At 41.9% G+C, this 14,925-nt stretch overlaps 1 protein-coding gene across 1 annotated transcript; it reads right to left on the bottom strand.

Annotated features, from left to right (window-relative positions):
- Positions 1-472: 472 nt before the first annotated feature.
- On the bottom strand, positions 473-4,802 carry INS (insulin; the record flags this gene model as incomplete). Its single annotated transcript, XM_081880280.1, has 3 exons — positions 4,777-4,802; positions 2,838-3,041; positions 473-609 (listed from the first exon to the last, which is right to left on the bottom strand). The coding sequence occupies exons 2-3, from the start codon at positions 3,022-3,024 to the stop codon at positions 473-475; spliced, it is 324 nt and encodes a 107-aa protein (XP_081736406.1). The 5' UTR covers positions 3,025-3,041; positions 4,777-4,802.
- Positions 4,803-14,925: the final 10,123 nt, after the last annotated feature.

Below are 14,925 nucleotides of genomic sequence, written 5' to 3'. Positions count from 1 at the left end.
CCCGCCATAAGCACATTAGAAGTCCTATAGCAGTAGACAAGCCAGAGATTGAAGTAATGATATTCTTCTAAACTTTAGAATCCAGGGGGTTCTAAATGTTTTGAAGATGCTTTGCCTGGCTGGAATGTGTCCTCTTCCTTGCATGGATAGAGAGAGGTGTGATGGGGCGCTGATGTAGAAAGCTCTTACTTTTGCATGAACAGCATGTTGTATGGGTCAAATGTTGCCTACTGTACAAAAAATAAGAAGCACATTGATCCCCCACTTTTGCCTCTGACCCTGTTACTGGCATGTAGTCCTTGGAAGGTTATCCTTGAGCTGATAAAGGTTCCCCACTCTCATTACAGATAATCAACACAGATGCTGCTTAAGTAGATTCACGGGGTTTTTATTCAGTTACTTCAAAGGTGCAATAGCAAAGTGCTTTCCCCCACCCCCGCCCACCCCCCATGCACAGCCAGGTGTTCCTCTGTTAGTTGCAGTAGCTCTCTAGATCATAGAGGGAGCAGGAGTTTTGACAACATTGCTGCACAATTCCTCTCTTCACCTTCTCAAAGTCCTGGGGTTGGAATGGCAGTGCTTCCACTTCATTCTGTAAAGGCCCATTCACTGTTGGATGGAGAGAATACTCAGGTTGATGCATCTCTGAAATGTACTCTATGTGTGCATATGTCCACCAGAAAACCTGCATTCCTATCTTGCTTCAGCCATTAAAACAGCTTTCTTGTAAAGTGGAGCAAACATGTGCACCCAGAAGCGTTTCATTTAACCAATCACTCAGCTTGAAGAGACAACCAAAGTTAAGATAGAAAGGGGGGTTTCCCATACTGCCATGTGATCCACTGCAGTATATACTTTCAGAACACTTCTGGCTTCATATTCATGTCTAACTCATCTCTGCAATGGCTGTCCTGGACTGCTGCAGTAGTTTGAGCCAGTTAACTAAAAACAAGTGGCATATTCTATATCACGGTCGGAATGTTATTTTCCACATTGTGAGTCTTTTTAATGAAGTGAACCATCAGCAAATTCCCACACAGAAGAAGCAGTGAGAAACTGATGGGATGCATTCCACTCTGACCACCTTTCAACATCTGGGCAGACATATCCCTCAGAAGAGCCCCCCAATGTGTGCTATAGCAAGTCTTTCTCCATTGCTACTGTAAGCTGCCATTGTGTCTCCCTCTACTTCAAGGGTGGGCAACCTTTGCCCCTCCAGATGCTGCTGAACTGCAACTCCCAGAAGCCCAAGCAAGCATGGTCAATGGCCAAGGATAATGGGAGTTGTGGTTCAGAAACTTCTGGTGGGCCAAAGGGTCTCCACACCTGCCTTATTTCAATATATAACAGCCTTGCTTCCTCAGTTAATGGGAGTAGAAAAAAACCACTTGATACATAATATATAATACAAGACAGACTGTATCTACTGTACTATGCAATAAAAAGAATCAAAGTATTGATTGAAAGGTCGTTGTCCCCATGTGGAGGTGAGTAAAATAAAAATGCTTCAGGGGGTAAGTGATAGATGCAGCAATCATTGCATTCAAAAGCTCTTTGCCACATATTTTGGCTTGGTCACATCCAGCATTACATTGGTAAGGGTGCTGAACACTCTTTTTGCATGAAACAGGGCTTTCAAATAATACATTTGCTGTATGGATAGCCATTTTATGGAAGCAATTCTGGACAGTCTTCATTTGCATGCTATAAAAATTAACATGGCTAAAAGTAACAAGAAGAACTAGGAGAACATTTAACATGTAAGGATGAGGGTTGAAGGCTAAAGAAAAGCAAATTGAAAATCTTTTTCAAACACAGAAAAGAGTTAACTATGCAACCAAAATTAAGTGTGGCTTCAGAGACACAACTGTGGAAAAAACAAGTTCTTTGAATATTGAGGCCAGTGTACATATCACAAACAATTGAAACCAATTACTTATTTAGAGTTGAGAAGCCAAATATGCAATTGATCAGAACACTGACTTCACATTTCCCTTACATTTCTAATTATAAACGGTAGAGCTTCTAAATCGAACATTGAACTTTCAGAGAGAGCAGATTCCTGGAATACAGGGTATACCATGAGTTCTGTTCACTTCTCTTCCCCCTCCCCTGGACCAGCCCCCACCAACAACACAAAGAAACACACAACACTTTACTTTTCCAAAGGATCTGAGTAAACATGAGATCCAGGAGAATTATTCTGACCTTAGAAAGAAAGCATACAGAGCTGAAAAAGGAAGTGGGAAAGAGTGCCAGCTCTTCCAACTTCCTCCTTCATCTCTATGTACTTTACATGAGAGGATAAGGTTACCGCACTCACCACCTCATGACCAAGAGAGCAGTGAGGGAGCAGTAGGCTTGGAGACTTCATGGGCACCAAGGGAAGACCTGAAGGGCTCTTTTCAAACCTTGTTCCCCTTACATTAATTCTTTAAAGTGCTGGTGGGTTCACCATTATGTTGGAACCGCTTGCCTGGGAACGTCAACCTTGATATAAATATTGGTGTATGCAGCCCAGCCCCCAACACAAGACTCTCTGCATCTAGAGTTATGACTTAGTGTTTAGCCACATTTCCTGTTGTCCCACTGCTTTCCCCTGGGGAAAATCACTCTTTAGTCGAAGCAAACGACAATTCAGGTTTTCTCCGGGTTGATGTTTGTTCCGATTGAGCACTAAAGATCAGATTTTCCCTGGGGAAAGCAGTGGAGCAAAGGGAAAACTACTTGGATCCATGCTTTCTAGGCACAGGACAAGTGGAAACGTGGACGAGCCATTCATGAAGAAACTATAGTATAAAACATTTTGATGCTTTTTAGGAAGTTGGAAAAGTTACCTAGGGGCTGTTCAACATTCCGCCGTGTTTTGGGGGAATAGTAGAAACCCCGCTCTCCACATACAAGGTAGAGTGCTTCCACTAGATGGGAGCCACATAGGTGCTGATTGGGAACAGCATAACTAGTAGTAGGAGCTGAAACAGCAAGCAGCGCTAGGAGAGGCAGAGATCTGATCCAGAGAGTCATGCTGATGAACAGGAGACCTTGGAAAGAGAGAGGAGAGAAATAGGTTGCTAGCAGATTAAAAAGGAGCTTCAGAATGATGGCAAATGTAAACGTTACAAATGGCAAACAAACTCTAAATGGTAATACAAATGTTAGTAGTATATATCATAAAATTCTGAAGCTTAAAAATCCGTTCCTCAATTTGTACCCACTTCACTGCTTTGATCTGTGAAACTGGCAATTTAAAAAGTGCTACAGAATGCTGGTTCCACACTAAAAGAGAAATTGATCTTTTAGTGTGGCAACACCTATTCTGGAAGTCCTTTGCCCATTAATATTAGACAGATGTCTTCAATTTACTGTTTTCAATGCCTGCTAAAAATCTTGTTTAGGTAAGCCTACCCAGGCATGTAATTATATTTGGTTGTGTGTGTGTTTTAAGAAAGCAAAATGGTTGAATTTATCCATGGCAATTTTATTATGTCTACTGTTTTTAAAGTCTGCAAGGTGAACGTTTTGGCTCCTGAATGCCGCAAAATCAGGAGTGAGTGTTCCAGTTTGTGAACGTTCTTTGGAACCCGAACATCCAATGTGGGTTCTGCGGGTTCCGATTGGCTGCAGGAGCTTCTGAACATTTTAGAAGTCGAACAGACTTCTGGAACAGATTCCGTTTGACTTCTGAGGTACGAGTGTATAAACTAATTTTTTATTGAGTGGCAAACTTTTGCTAAATAAAAATAATTAACTTAAATTTACTCTAAATCTTATTTACTTTTTTAATGAAGTTGATCTTCACTATTCTCCTTCTCTTTACAGAAAGTTTTTGCTGAAGTGGTAAAATACTAATGGCAATAGGACTCTGATTTTACCTAAAACATTGAGGCCATATAATATATATTTTTGTACACTTAAATACATTTTACATGTATACCTAAACATGTGACAGGGCACACCTGACAAAGTTCATGTCTCCAGATGTATGCATGGTAGGGGGCTGAGACTGGCATAGCCCAAAAGAGAACATAAGAAGAGCCTTCTGGATCAGGACTATGCACACACACACACACACACACACAAACTTTTTTTTTAAATCTCAACACACATCAGTTCATACTGGTTTACACTGAATTGCACTTGCCATTTTATGGCCCATTCAAGTTAGCTTGGAGAGATCCTTTTGGAGCTCTTCACCATTCTCATGGTACATTTCCTGATCTGTTGTGTACACTCCAGTTGAGTTTCTAAACAACTCCCAAGCATTTTGGAGTGATCTGACCTTATTGATTTCACCTTTCAACTCCTTTTTGACCCCTCTCTTCCCTTTGGGGATCTTTCATCTTTTGAAATCAAATGTAACTGCCCACTGCTATATGCGCACATGGCACAAAGCGGAAATTTGCACAACACAGCATGCAAAATTTCCCCTGAATGTGGGCACCATCAAACAATGTTGGTTGACAGTCAATAGCAATTCAGAAATTTTGAAAACAGAATTTATATGTCTCTACACATGACTTTGGGAGCAACTTGTTAAGGGTGCAAAATGCTTTGAAGTCTTCCATTTGCCCAGCAACAGGATGTTCTGGCTGCAGTTTCAGATGTTACAAAAGAAGCATGGCTGTGCATCACTTGGGGTTGCTTCATTGCAATTTCTGAAGTCAACCTTCAAGACCTACTTATGACCCTCCCCCATGAGTGCAACACCCAAGCAGGGTTCTGAACTCTCCTTGCCGCATCACGACAAAAAAGAAATGGTGGAGACCACAGACTTACCTAACCAAGATGAGTCAGTGGTAGGGTCGAAGATGGCTCCGAGACTAAAGGAAATAAGTGACTTCCACCTTGTTTCCTTTCGATATTTATAACCCTTTGGCTAGTTCCAATTGCGTAAGATTTGGGCACAGCTCCACCTTCCCAGCATAGTCCTAGACCATTTTTTTTGCTGGCTGAGCACATTAAGTCAACTGTGTGCCTAGTCAACAAGTCTTAAAGATGGGGGGAAATGGAAGCTACAGGTTGCAGTTTCCATCTCATTAAACCAGCAACCTGCTTTTGCTTCACAGAATCCTTGCCTTGAGTTGCTGTGACCCTTTTAGCAGAAGAGCTAATGGGGCTATTAAAGCTCCACAATTACACGAATGCTGAGCAATAGACAGTGCTGGGATTGGGGTGGCCACCAATGTGCCAGCTGTTTCTGAAGTGCAGAATTAAGTAAAAACAAACATGTTAACGTGTTAGGTTAATTTCACCCCTGCTGGGTAACAAGTGATGAGGCAAAGCTGTTGATGGGACACTGCTCTAGCCAGGTGTTCAAGAGGAAAGAAAACACTTCATTATAGCAAAGGATCACTAAGATCACATTTGCCGCCTCCTTGAAGTAAATGTACAGAAACAGAGATATGGAGATTTTATGCAGGGAGCCAGCGAGTTTCCATCTTTTAACGATATCATTACAGCTTTCATTTCATGTGGCATAAGGTAGAAGAACACCACCACCACGCCTGGGACTATGGACACTCAATGTAGCTAAAGCACCAGGGATGCCTGGATTATGGGTTGTATGTAGCTAAGTCCCACTCACAGTACATTCAATGATATTAATGAACCCAAGTTAGTCATGTCTGTTAGCTTCAGTGGGTCTACCCTGAGCACCAAGTGCCACCTCCTGGGCTGGATTTAGGTATCCCAGCATGCTTGCAGAAGCCAGCGCAAAGACTCTCACCAATGCAATGGGCATTTCCCCCTTCTCCTCCCTCTTCCCCAAATTCACTCTGGAGGGTGGGGAGAATCCATAGAACAGTGTGCAGGGGAAAGGAGAGGGGAAGATCTTTCCATCTGGCTAGCAGAAGTACTGATAGAATGACCCTGCAAGTGAGATGTCGAATTCCTCCCAATGTATTTAAAGAGCCATGCATAGATGGCAATGTCCCAGATCCAAAACAAGTGAATGAATGAACAAACCTGGAGGTGGGTGGAGATGGAATGATAATTTTATCCTTTGTATGTTTTGCAAGAAAGTTATCTGCTTGGTCCAGGGGGATAATAATATTATTTTACAGGAAAATCAGGAAAGTCATTTATGGCATGTTAAACACTAAGGCCAGGTTCCAGATATTCACTTGCATGCATCAAAACCTTGCTTCCACCCTCTGCTGCCTGCATTGCTTTGTGCAACTTTGAATGCTGCTCTGGAGGGTTTCCTGACCTTTCTAAGGCAGATTTCAAGGAAATGAGGACAGAAAATCCTTACTGCACACAAGCCTTTGGATCTTGGTCAAACTCATTTGGTTGGCTCCAGGCTAACGTTAGCTGAACTTAGGTCCTCTTGAAATCAATGGAACAGGGGTTCCAACCTGCATAAAGTATTGGGGGAGGGGGTCAGGTAAGCCTCGCTTCACATAATCAATCACAAGTTGTGTGCGCACATACCCCATTTGAATGGCAATGCAAATCAGCTTGGGAGAGGCAGCCCCCTCAAATATTTTATTGAGAGGGCCAAAGGACTTCGGCCTCTAGGAGTTGGCTCTAATGCAATGGAACAAGTTAGTCATCATTCAGGTAACCCATTGATTTAACTGAGAATTAAGTTCTGCTAACGTATAATGAGATTCAGCATAATGTGAATGGAGTAATGATGAAAGCTTATGTGGTTGCACAGTGGAAGTGTTTGGCATCTGTCTGTCTCAAGAGACAGTGGAAGAGCACACCATCACAGGTAAAGTCAAACTGTTGGAGAGCCAGTGTGGTGTAGTGGTTAAGAGCGGTAGATTCGTAATCTGGGGAACCGGGTTCGATTCCCCGCTCCTCCACATGCAGCTGCTGGGTGACCTTGGGCTAGTCACACTTCTCTGAAGTCTCTCAGCCTCACTCACCTCACAGAGTGTTTGTTGTGGGGGAGGAAGGGAAAGGAGAACGTTAGCCACTTTGAGACTCCTTTGGGTAGTGATAAAGCGGGATATCAATCGGAGCGAAACAATATAAACTTAAAGCTTTTGCAGATGACCTAGTTTTGACTTTGCAGGAGCCAGAATCTAGTACGAAAAGAGTATTACAATTGATTTAAGACTTTGGTTGGGTAGCAGGTTTTAAATTAAACAAACAGAAAACCAAGGTATTGGAAAAAAAATTGACAGATACAGAGTCAGAACGGTTTCAGAGAGAGACAGAATTAAAAGTGGTTAAAAAAGTAAAGTACCTAGGGGTAAACATAACAGCAAAAAATCTGAGTCTATTTAAGGATAACTATGAAAAATGTTGGTCAGAAATTAAGAGAGACTTAGACAGTTGGACAAAACTGAAACTTTCTTTGTTAGGCCGAATTGCTGCTATCAAGATGAATGTATTGCCAAAAATGCTGTTTTTGTTCCAAACACTGCAGATTGTGGACAAGACGGAGTGCTTCCGGAAGTGGCAGAGAGACATCTCTAAGTTTGTCTGGCAGGGCAAAAAGCCCAGAATTAAGTTTAAATGCGAAAGAAAGAGGGGGCTTTGCCCTGCCAGACCTAAAGTTGTATTATGAGGCCGCAGCTTTCTGCTGGCTAAAAGATTGGCTACTTCTCGAAGACACTGACGTATTGGACCTGGAAGGTTTTAATAACGCTTTTGGTTGGCATGCATATTTATGGTATGACAAGGTTAAGATCAATAAGGCCTTTAAGAACCATATTGTCAGAAAAGCAGTGTTTAATGTCTGGACAAAATATAAAGACTTATTGGAAAACAAAACTCCAAGGTGGCTTTCACCTCTGGAAGGTAAGGCCCGAAAAAGACCCAATATGGAGGCCAAATGGCCAAAATATTGGGAATTACTAGAAAAAGATGGAGACAATTGGAAATTGCAGAGTTTGGAGAAATTAAAGGATAAAGTGCGAGACTGGTTACACTACGCTCAGATTAAAGAAGTCTTTAAAAATGACAAAAAGTTAGGGTTCCAGGTGGAGAAATCGAAATTGGAAACAGAACTGTTAGAACCTAAGACTAAGGTACTTTCAAGAATGTATAACTTGCTGTTAAAATGGAACACACAAGACGAAACGGTTAAATCGGCTATGATAAAGTGGGCACAGGACATTGGGTATAATATCATGTTTGAAGACTGGGAAAGGTTGTGGACCACTGGGTTGAACTTCACTGCTTGTAATGCTTTGAAGGAAAATGTAATGAAAATGATATATAGATGGTACATGACCCCAGTTAAACTTGCTAAAATATACCATCTGTCTGATAATAAATGTTGGAAATGTAAAGAAAATGAAGGAACATTCTTTCACCTCTGGTGGACGTGCCCTAGAGTGAAGGCTTTCTGGGAAATGATATATAATGAGTTGAAAAAGGTATTTAAGTATACCTTCCTTAAGAAACCAGAGGCCTTTCTTCTGGGTATTGTCGGCCAGAAGGTGATAAAGAAGGACAGAACTTTTTTCTTGTATGCAACAACGGCAGCAAGGATACTCATCGCTAAATATTGGAAAACCCAAGATCTACCCACACTGGAAGAATGGCAGATGCAACTGATAGACTATATGGAACTGGCTGAGATGACCGGCAGAATCCGAGACCTGGGAGAGGAGAGGGTTGAAGAAGACTGGAAGAAATTCAAGATTTATCTACAAAAATATTGTAATTTGGTTGAATGTTAATAAGGATGCTAGATCACAAACAATTGAGCACCATTAAAATAGTTGGAATTAGGATGATAAGTGAGACTGAGGAAAATATAAACTTTTTGGAGAATTATTAAATTATATTTAAATGAGCGGGACATAAGAATGCAAACAAGTTGATAAATTGCTGGCAAAAATTTATAATGATGTAAGTGGGAGTGGGAGACGTGAGGGAGTCCAAAGAAGTTATGAAATTATGTTATGAAACATGTTATATTGTTTACTAATTTTGCATTTGTATTTAAAAATCTCAATAAATATTTACAAAAATGAAAAATGATAAAGCGGGATATCAAATCCAAACTCCTCCTCTTCTTCTTCTTCTTCTTCTTCTTCTTCTTCTTCTTCTTCTTCTTCTTCTTCCAGTTCCTGCTGTGGCTGCAGACACCAATACAGGAGAGATGTCTGTGGAGCATTTGAGGCACTCTAAAATGGCATGTAAGTGCTAAAGAGGTTTTCACTCTTCTGTATCAAGTATTCCTTGCAGTTGCTGTCCAGTTGTAGCCAGCATAGACAACGGTCAGGGATGATGCATGTTGCTGTCCAACAACATCTGGTTCTTCAACCCTACTTTAAACCCATTAAAATAAAAATGTGACATGGACCCTAGGGAGAAAGAGAGCATTCATATGTGCATGACCATTACCTGATGACATTACTTCTAAGTGATGCCTTATGCGTCCAAAACAGCCCGTCATAGATCAAGTTTAGAGTTTTCATATTAACTCAGAGACAGTGTTATTAAATGGAGGAGGTTATTTACATATTCAACAGAAAGCCATTGAGTGGTGCCACTGAATGATGAGATATTGGGTACAGTTTAGCTTCATCAAAACTGAAACGCAACTGGAAGACCTATTTTGCTGACACCCAAACGGATGCAAGGACTATTAACCTTTATATTGTTCAGTTCATTTTTTTAAAAAATGGAATAAAACTGAAAGCTCACTTTTATTCCCTGTTTATCCAACAATACTTGGTGGGTATAACATAGCAACAATACCCTGAACTATTTCACAGCAGAATCATAGTCTTGTTTTTACAATCGTTTCCAAAACACATAGTGGTGAAAGAGAGCTTGAAATTTTGAAATTAATATGAACCATAAGTTCAGCTGTTTTGACCAAATGCCTTTATGATATCCAAATACAAAAAAAAGAATTAAAATCAAAACACATTTATAACAAGCCCCCTTCAAACAAAAACAAAAGAAGAAAAGGGAATGTAATTAAATGTGTGTTTCTTATCCAGAGAGTTTGCATCACCAAACACGCAAATAGACTTCCTTTTAAGCTAACCAGCTTTTTCTGCAGAAATTTGTAACGGATTATGGCTGCCTGGACAGCCATAATCACCCTTTAAGACATAAAGTTTAGGTGATAGTATCAGTAAAATAAACCAATTCAGTGACATTCCCCTTAAGGGTTGTTTACATGCTGCCAGGCTGCCAAGTAAGGTATTATGAAGAGTTTCAGGGTTGTTCCCAATCAACAGCAGCAAAAAAGAACCTCAAATTAGTTTATGTAGTCGAGGAATACGAAGATGCTTATCTATTGATGATGGAAAGTTCCACCCTACAGCCTGCCAAGGCAACAGGACAGAGTGCATCAAATGGACTGGAGGGAAACCAAGACCCCAATCAGTGATGGTGAAATTTTTCGTAGGGCTAGAGACGCCAGCTTATGAGGGCAATTGGGGGGGGGGGACTGCATGTGTGATATCATGACATCCTGATATCACAGATATGAGCTTTGCTCCCCCCCCCCCCTATGCTGGAAAGAAGCTTCCTGGGCTTTGGGAAGAAAGCGCCAGGCTTTAATACTTTAATATTCTAATTTACCAGGGGCATTTAGCAGACTAACCTAGTCCCCTTAGTCCATTGACTGCATGCCTCAATAGCAGGAACCCCTAAATCAGCCCTCATTCCTTGCTGTGGCATTTGAGTCATTTGTACAGTTTACAGCATATGTAGTCAGCTCATATTTATCTAGACAAGAAATTTCTCCTGGTTCTGAGGAGATCAATGGTTTTCTGTTCATTTATTTGGATTCCCACCTGAAACAATGGCTTCCCCACCTCAAGACGAAAACTGGCAAGTGTTCACGGGTCTAGAAAGGTTAAGAGAACCCTACACTCAATCACAGAATTCACAAAAACACAATAGCAATTGATGTCATTTATTAACTGCTAATATATACAGTGCCCATATAGACACCTATTTTTGCTTACATACGTAGAGTCCCAAAAGCCTATCCGATCCAGCATTCTGTTCCCACAATGGGGAACCAGATGGCTATGGGAAGCTCATGGATGGGACGGAAGTACGACAGCACTGTTCCCACTTGTGTTCCTCGCAATGGTATTCAGAGGCACACCAACCCTGATACTGGAGGTAGTACACAGCCATCTTCACCATGGGGAGCTGTATTCTCCACAAATGCATCTATTTCCCCTTTGAAGATATCCCGATTGATACTACAGGATAAGAAATTGGACCTCCTCGGCCATCCCTGCTCATGTAAACTAATGAGTCGGGTAAGGAGAAAATCTCTCAGCTCATCCAGGGCTATAAAAATAACAAACAAAGATTACTGGCTACTCTCTACAACTATTATTTGATTGTGTGAACATATCTGAAGCTTCACAGATGCAGCCCAAGACAGCTGTTGACGTAAATGCACTCTGGCAGGGCACCAACCATCAGTTCAGGATTTCCCCAGAACTTCAGCTGTTCATTGAAAATATTTCTCCAGAAGTCTTGCTTTTCCCTCTCATGCTAACCATATTGATTTATCCAGTTGAGCTTTGTTTGAATGATCATTGCCACAATGCTGTGGTTCTGGGTGTTCTGTCAAGGATCTTAATGACTAGCACGCTATTGTAGCCAGCATTTGAGCTGTTGGATATATTGGTGGTAAATCTATAGATGGTTCACAGCTACGGAAATGATACCAGTGCTTCTGCAGGCACACTTTCTGTGTGTGTTGGTTGAGCAACCTTTTGGGTAGTGACTAAAGGTTTACTCTGGGTGCAAATGGAGCCCCACTGGTTGTGAGGTCTGGCCCAGTGCTGGGACATGCAGCAGCTGTGGAAAAGTCTGGCTCTGTCATAAGCACTAAAGCTAAAATGACCCAAGTCAGGCTGATGGAAACCAGGCAAGAAATTGACCAGACTAACCTAATGAGCTGGCTTAGCCTCAAGGCTTTTATAGGACCTGTTGTGCGCCAATTGCCTTGTGGAATCAGCTGAAAGCATGACAACTGAGGGTAGGGGAGAATCAGCTGACTCCTTTTAGGCAGGAATGGCAGCCCTTGATCTATAAGCTCCAGTCTGCCTGACCTTATGAGGCAGCTGAGTGCTAATGGCTTAGGAAGTAAAGAGCCAGAGTTTGGCTGCTGGCTTGAGATCCAAGATGGGGCCTTTTAATTAATGAGTGGCTGGTTGGCAGGTAGGGATGGGTGGAAATGGTCAATTTCAGTTTCTCACTTTAACATTCTTAAGTTCTGTTCTGTACATTTCCACATCAGTTTGTGCAAATACTCCTAACAGGCACATCTTTGTATACAATTCTGCGTAATATACTCTCTTTTACAACACAGTTTTTCCTAGTATGATGTATTTTTGTATGCTACTTTTACTAATATATGCATGTTTATGCACACTTTATTCTAGTATATGCATTTTTGGACACATTACATGGCTGTTAGAGGCACCAGGCAAAAACATTCCTTTTTAACCAGGCCTTTGGTTGATCTGATTTACATCCTATGCCCTTTAAAAAGTGGGGGGGGGGCTATTGGGTTGTTGTTATTTTTATTAGGTATGTCATGGTTTTATATCTTGATTTTATTCTGTGAACCACCCTGAGACCCCCGGGTATAGGGTGGTATAGAAATTCTAACAACAACAACAACGGGAGCCGCCCAAATAATATTTGGGGGGGTCACTTGGCACCTTCACCCCTCTCTAAAGCCTCAAATTGTGCCCCCTCTGTGAGTTCTTTCCAAAGTACTGTGCCCAGAATCTATCTTTCAATAAAGCACAAGGTGCAATAAATAAATGCTAGGGGTTTTAAACCAGTTGTCTGATTCCTTTCCTGAGGAGTTCTGCAGACACCTCTGCTTTTTAATCCCTTTATAGCAACCACAGGATGCCTGATGGAGTACTTGAATATGTTTTGGCATAGGAACCACTTTCCTAAGATTGCAGATTTGATGGGAAGTTGAATTGCTAAGGATATAATTGCTGCTCCTTTTGCCCATCCTGTTGGATTGCTACTTCCGATGGCACCCATAATGTAAAAAGGTACCATATAAAAACAAACCCAAAGATGTGCTTTACAGACAGGGCTCTGAGAGAGCAGGAAGAGAGGAATAATAGCAGTGTTAATAGTCTGGCACAGAGACAAGAAAACGAGGGGATGACAAGTAGCAGAACTACACTTCCAGGTCGAGAGAGAGAGAGAGAGAGAGAGAGAGAGAGAGAGAGAGAGAGAGAAGGCAAAGCACCACTGCCCAATGCATGAATTACTGGAGGGCAGGAGACTGTGGGACTCATCTGCCCCCAGTTCCAACTACCTCAGACATGGCACAGGGCCGGCCCTACCATTGGAAAGAGTCAGAAAACAGACTTGGGACAGGAGGTGGACGTGAGTTGTTGGAAAACAGAGCCGTGTAGGCCACATGACCTACCTCGGTGCTACACAAAGTGGTAGTTCATGGACCAGAGCCAGTCTGTGAGCCATCGGCTGCCAGTCTCCAGTGAGGAGGAGGAGGAGAAAAAGAGGGAACTGCATGCCTGGCTGTGTAGAGAGGAAGGTCCCATAGCTGCTGCTGCTGCTGCTGCCGCCACCCAAACTGAGTTGAATGGTGGCAGGAGCACTGGGGTTTATGGCACATCAAGAGAGGAAGCGAGGAGGAACAGGAACACATACAAGAAGTGGGAAGAGGCCATTGGCCACTCAAGAGGATGCAGCCCAAGAGCACCTGGCTGCTGGGTGAAGGCAAAAGAAAGATGGGAGGGAGAAGCCATAAGCAGAGGAAGAGAGAACACTGAGCCACCATAAACTTGCAGTTGTCCAAGGAGTTGAGAGAGGCAGGTTTAGGACTCTTCTCAGAAGATTCACCCACTCGCTCTTATTTATTAAAATGTTCCTCTGAACACTGCATAGTAGCTCATAACATTGGATGATAAGCTGTGCCTTCCTTTTCAGAAGTCTGTCCTTCAACTTTCACAGAGTTTGTCTGAAAAATCAGGTCTGCTTGCCCTAAGTTATTTTATCTGCATATATTATCAGCTAGTTTACAATTCAGCTGTACAACCGCCCTGGTCACATGCTCTGTTGGACTGAGGCCATACAAAATTAGGGGAAGGGTGCATGCTTCCCATGTAGAAGATCCTAGTTTCAATCCTTGCATTGCCAGTTTAAAAAAAAATCAGTAGCAAATGATGGGATAGACCTTTGGCTGAGATTCTGGAGAACCACTGCCTGCCCAAGTAGAAAATACTGGGCTATATAACCTTATGGTCTGGTTCATGAAGGTAGCTTCATATATTTATGGGATGTGCAAATACAAAAAAGAGCCAAGGCCTTAGACAGAGATAGGCCAGAGTTCTGCCACAACTGGAAGTGAAATGCTTGCTGACTCTGAGCCTATCATGGAAATAGCATGTAAAGGAGCTTTTAAAAACCCTGATAGGCCTAGGGGTGTTCATTCCTTCTCTGAGTCCTTTTTCTCATTGTTAATGTCTCTCCTTCTGTTCACTTTAAAAAGGGGAGCTGAGCACATGAATACCCTTTTTGGATGGCCTGGAGGTACAGACATGACAAGGAGAGTGTCCAGGGAGTGAAGGAAAAATTCAGTGCCATTTTGCATTTAAATTCAGTTTACCTATTGTGCAGTTCCTGGGACAATACACAGTCCAAAATGCAGTTACTCTTCAACCTTTGCACATTTTTGCAGTTCTCCAACCACCTCAAAAATGTGTACATAAATACATATGGTAGGTGAAAGTGTACGTAAACTGCATACATTGATGAGATGATATTTCCCATGTATTAGGGGAAATTGCTTGCAAATTTGTTTCTGTTAATTTGTATATTAAATTGTTCATCTGGAACAGATAAAATATACTGAAAGCTTGTATTATTGTGTTTTCAGTACACAAATGCTGTGAACAAAAATATGCTTATGTGTGGTTAGACCAGCCACTGCCTCTCAGCCTTGCCTACCTCACAAGGCTGTTGTGAGGATTAAAT

This window comes from Podarcis erhardii (assembly GCF_964252035.2).
Source record: "Podarcis erhardii genome assembly, chromosome: 1".
Lineage (NCBI taxonomy): Eukaryota > Metazoa > Chordata > Lepidosauria > Squamata > Lacertidae > Podarcis > Podarcis erhardii.
Note: the sequence above shows the minus strand (reverse complement) of the source record. Positions and strands in the feature narration are given on the sequence as shown.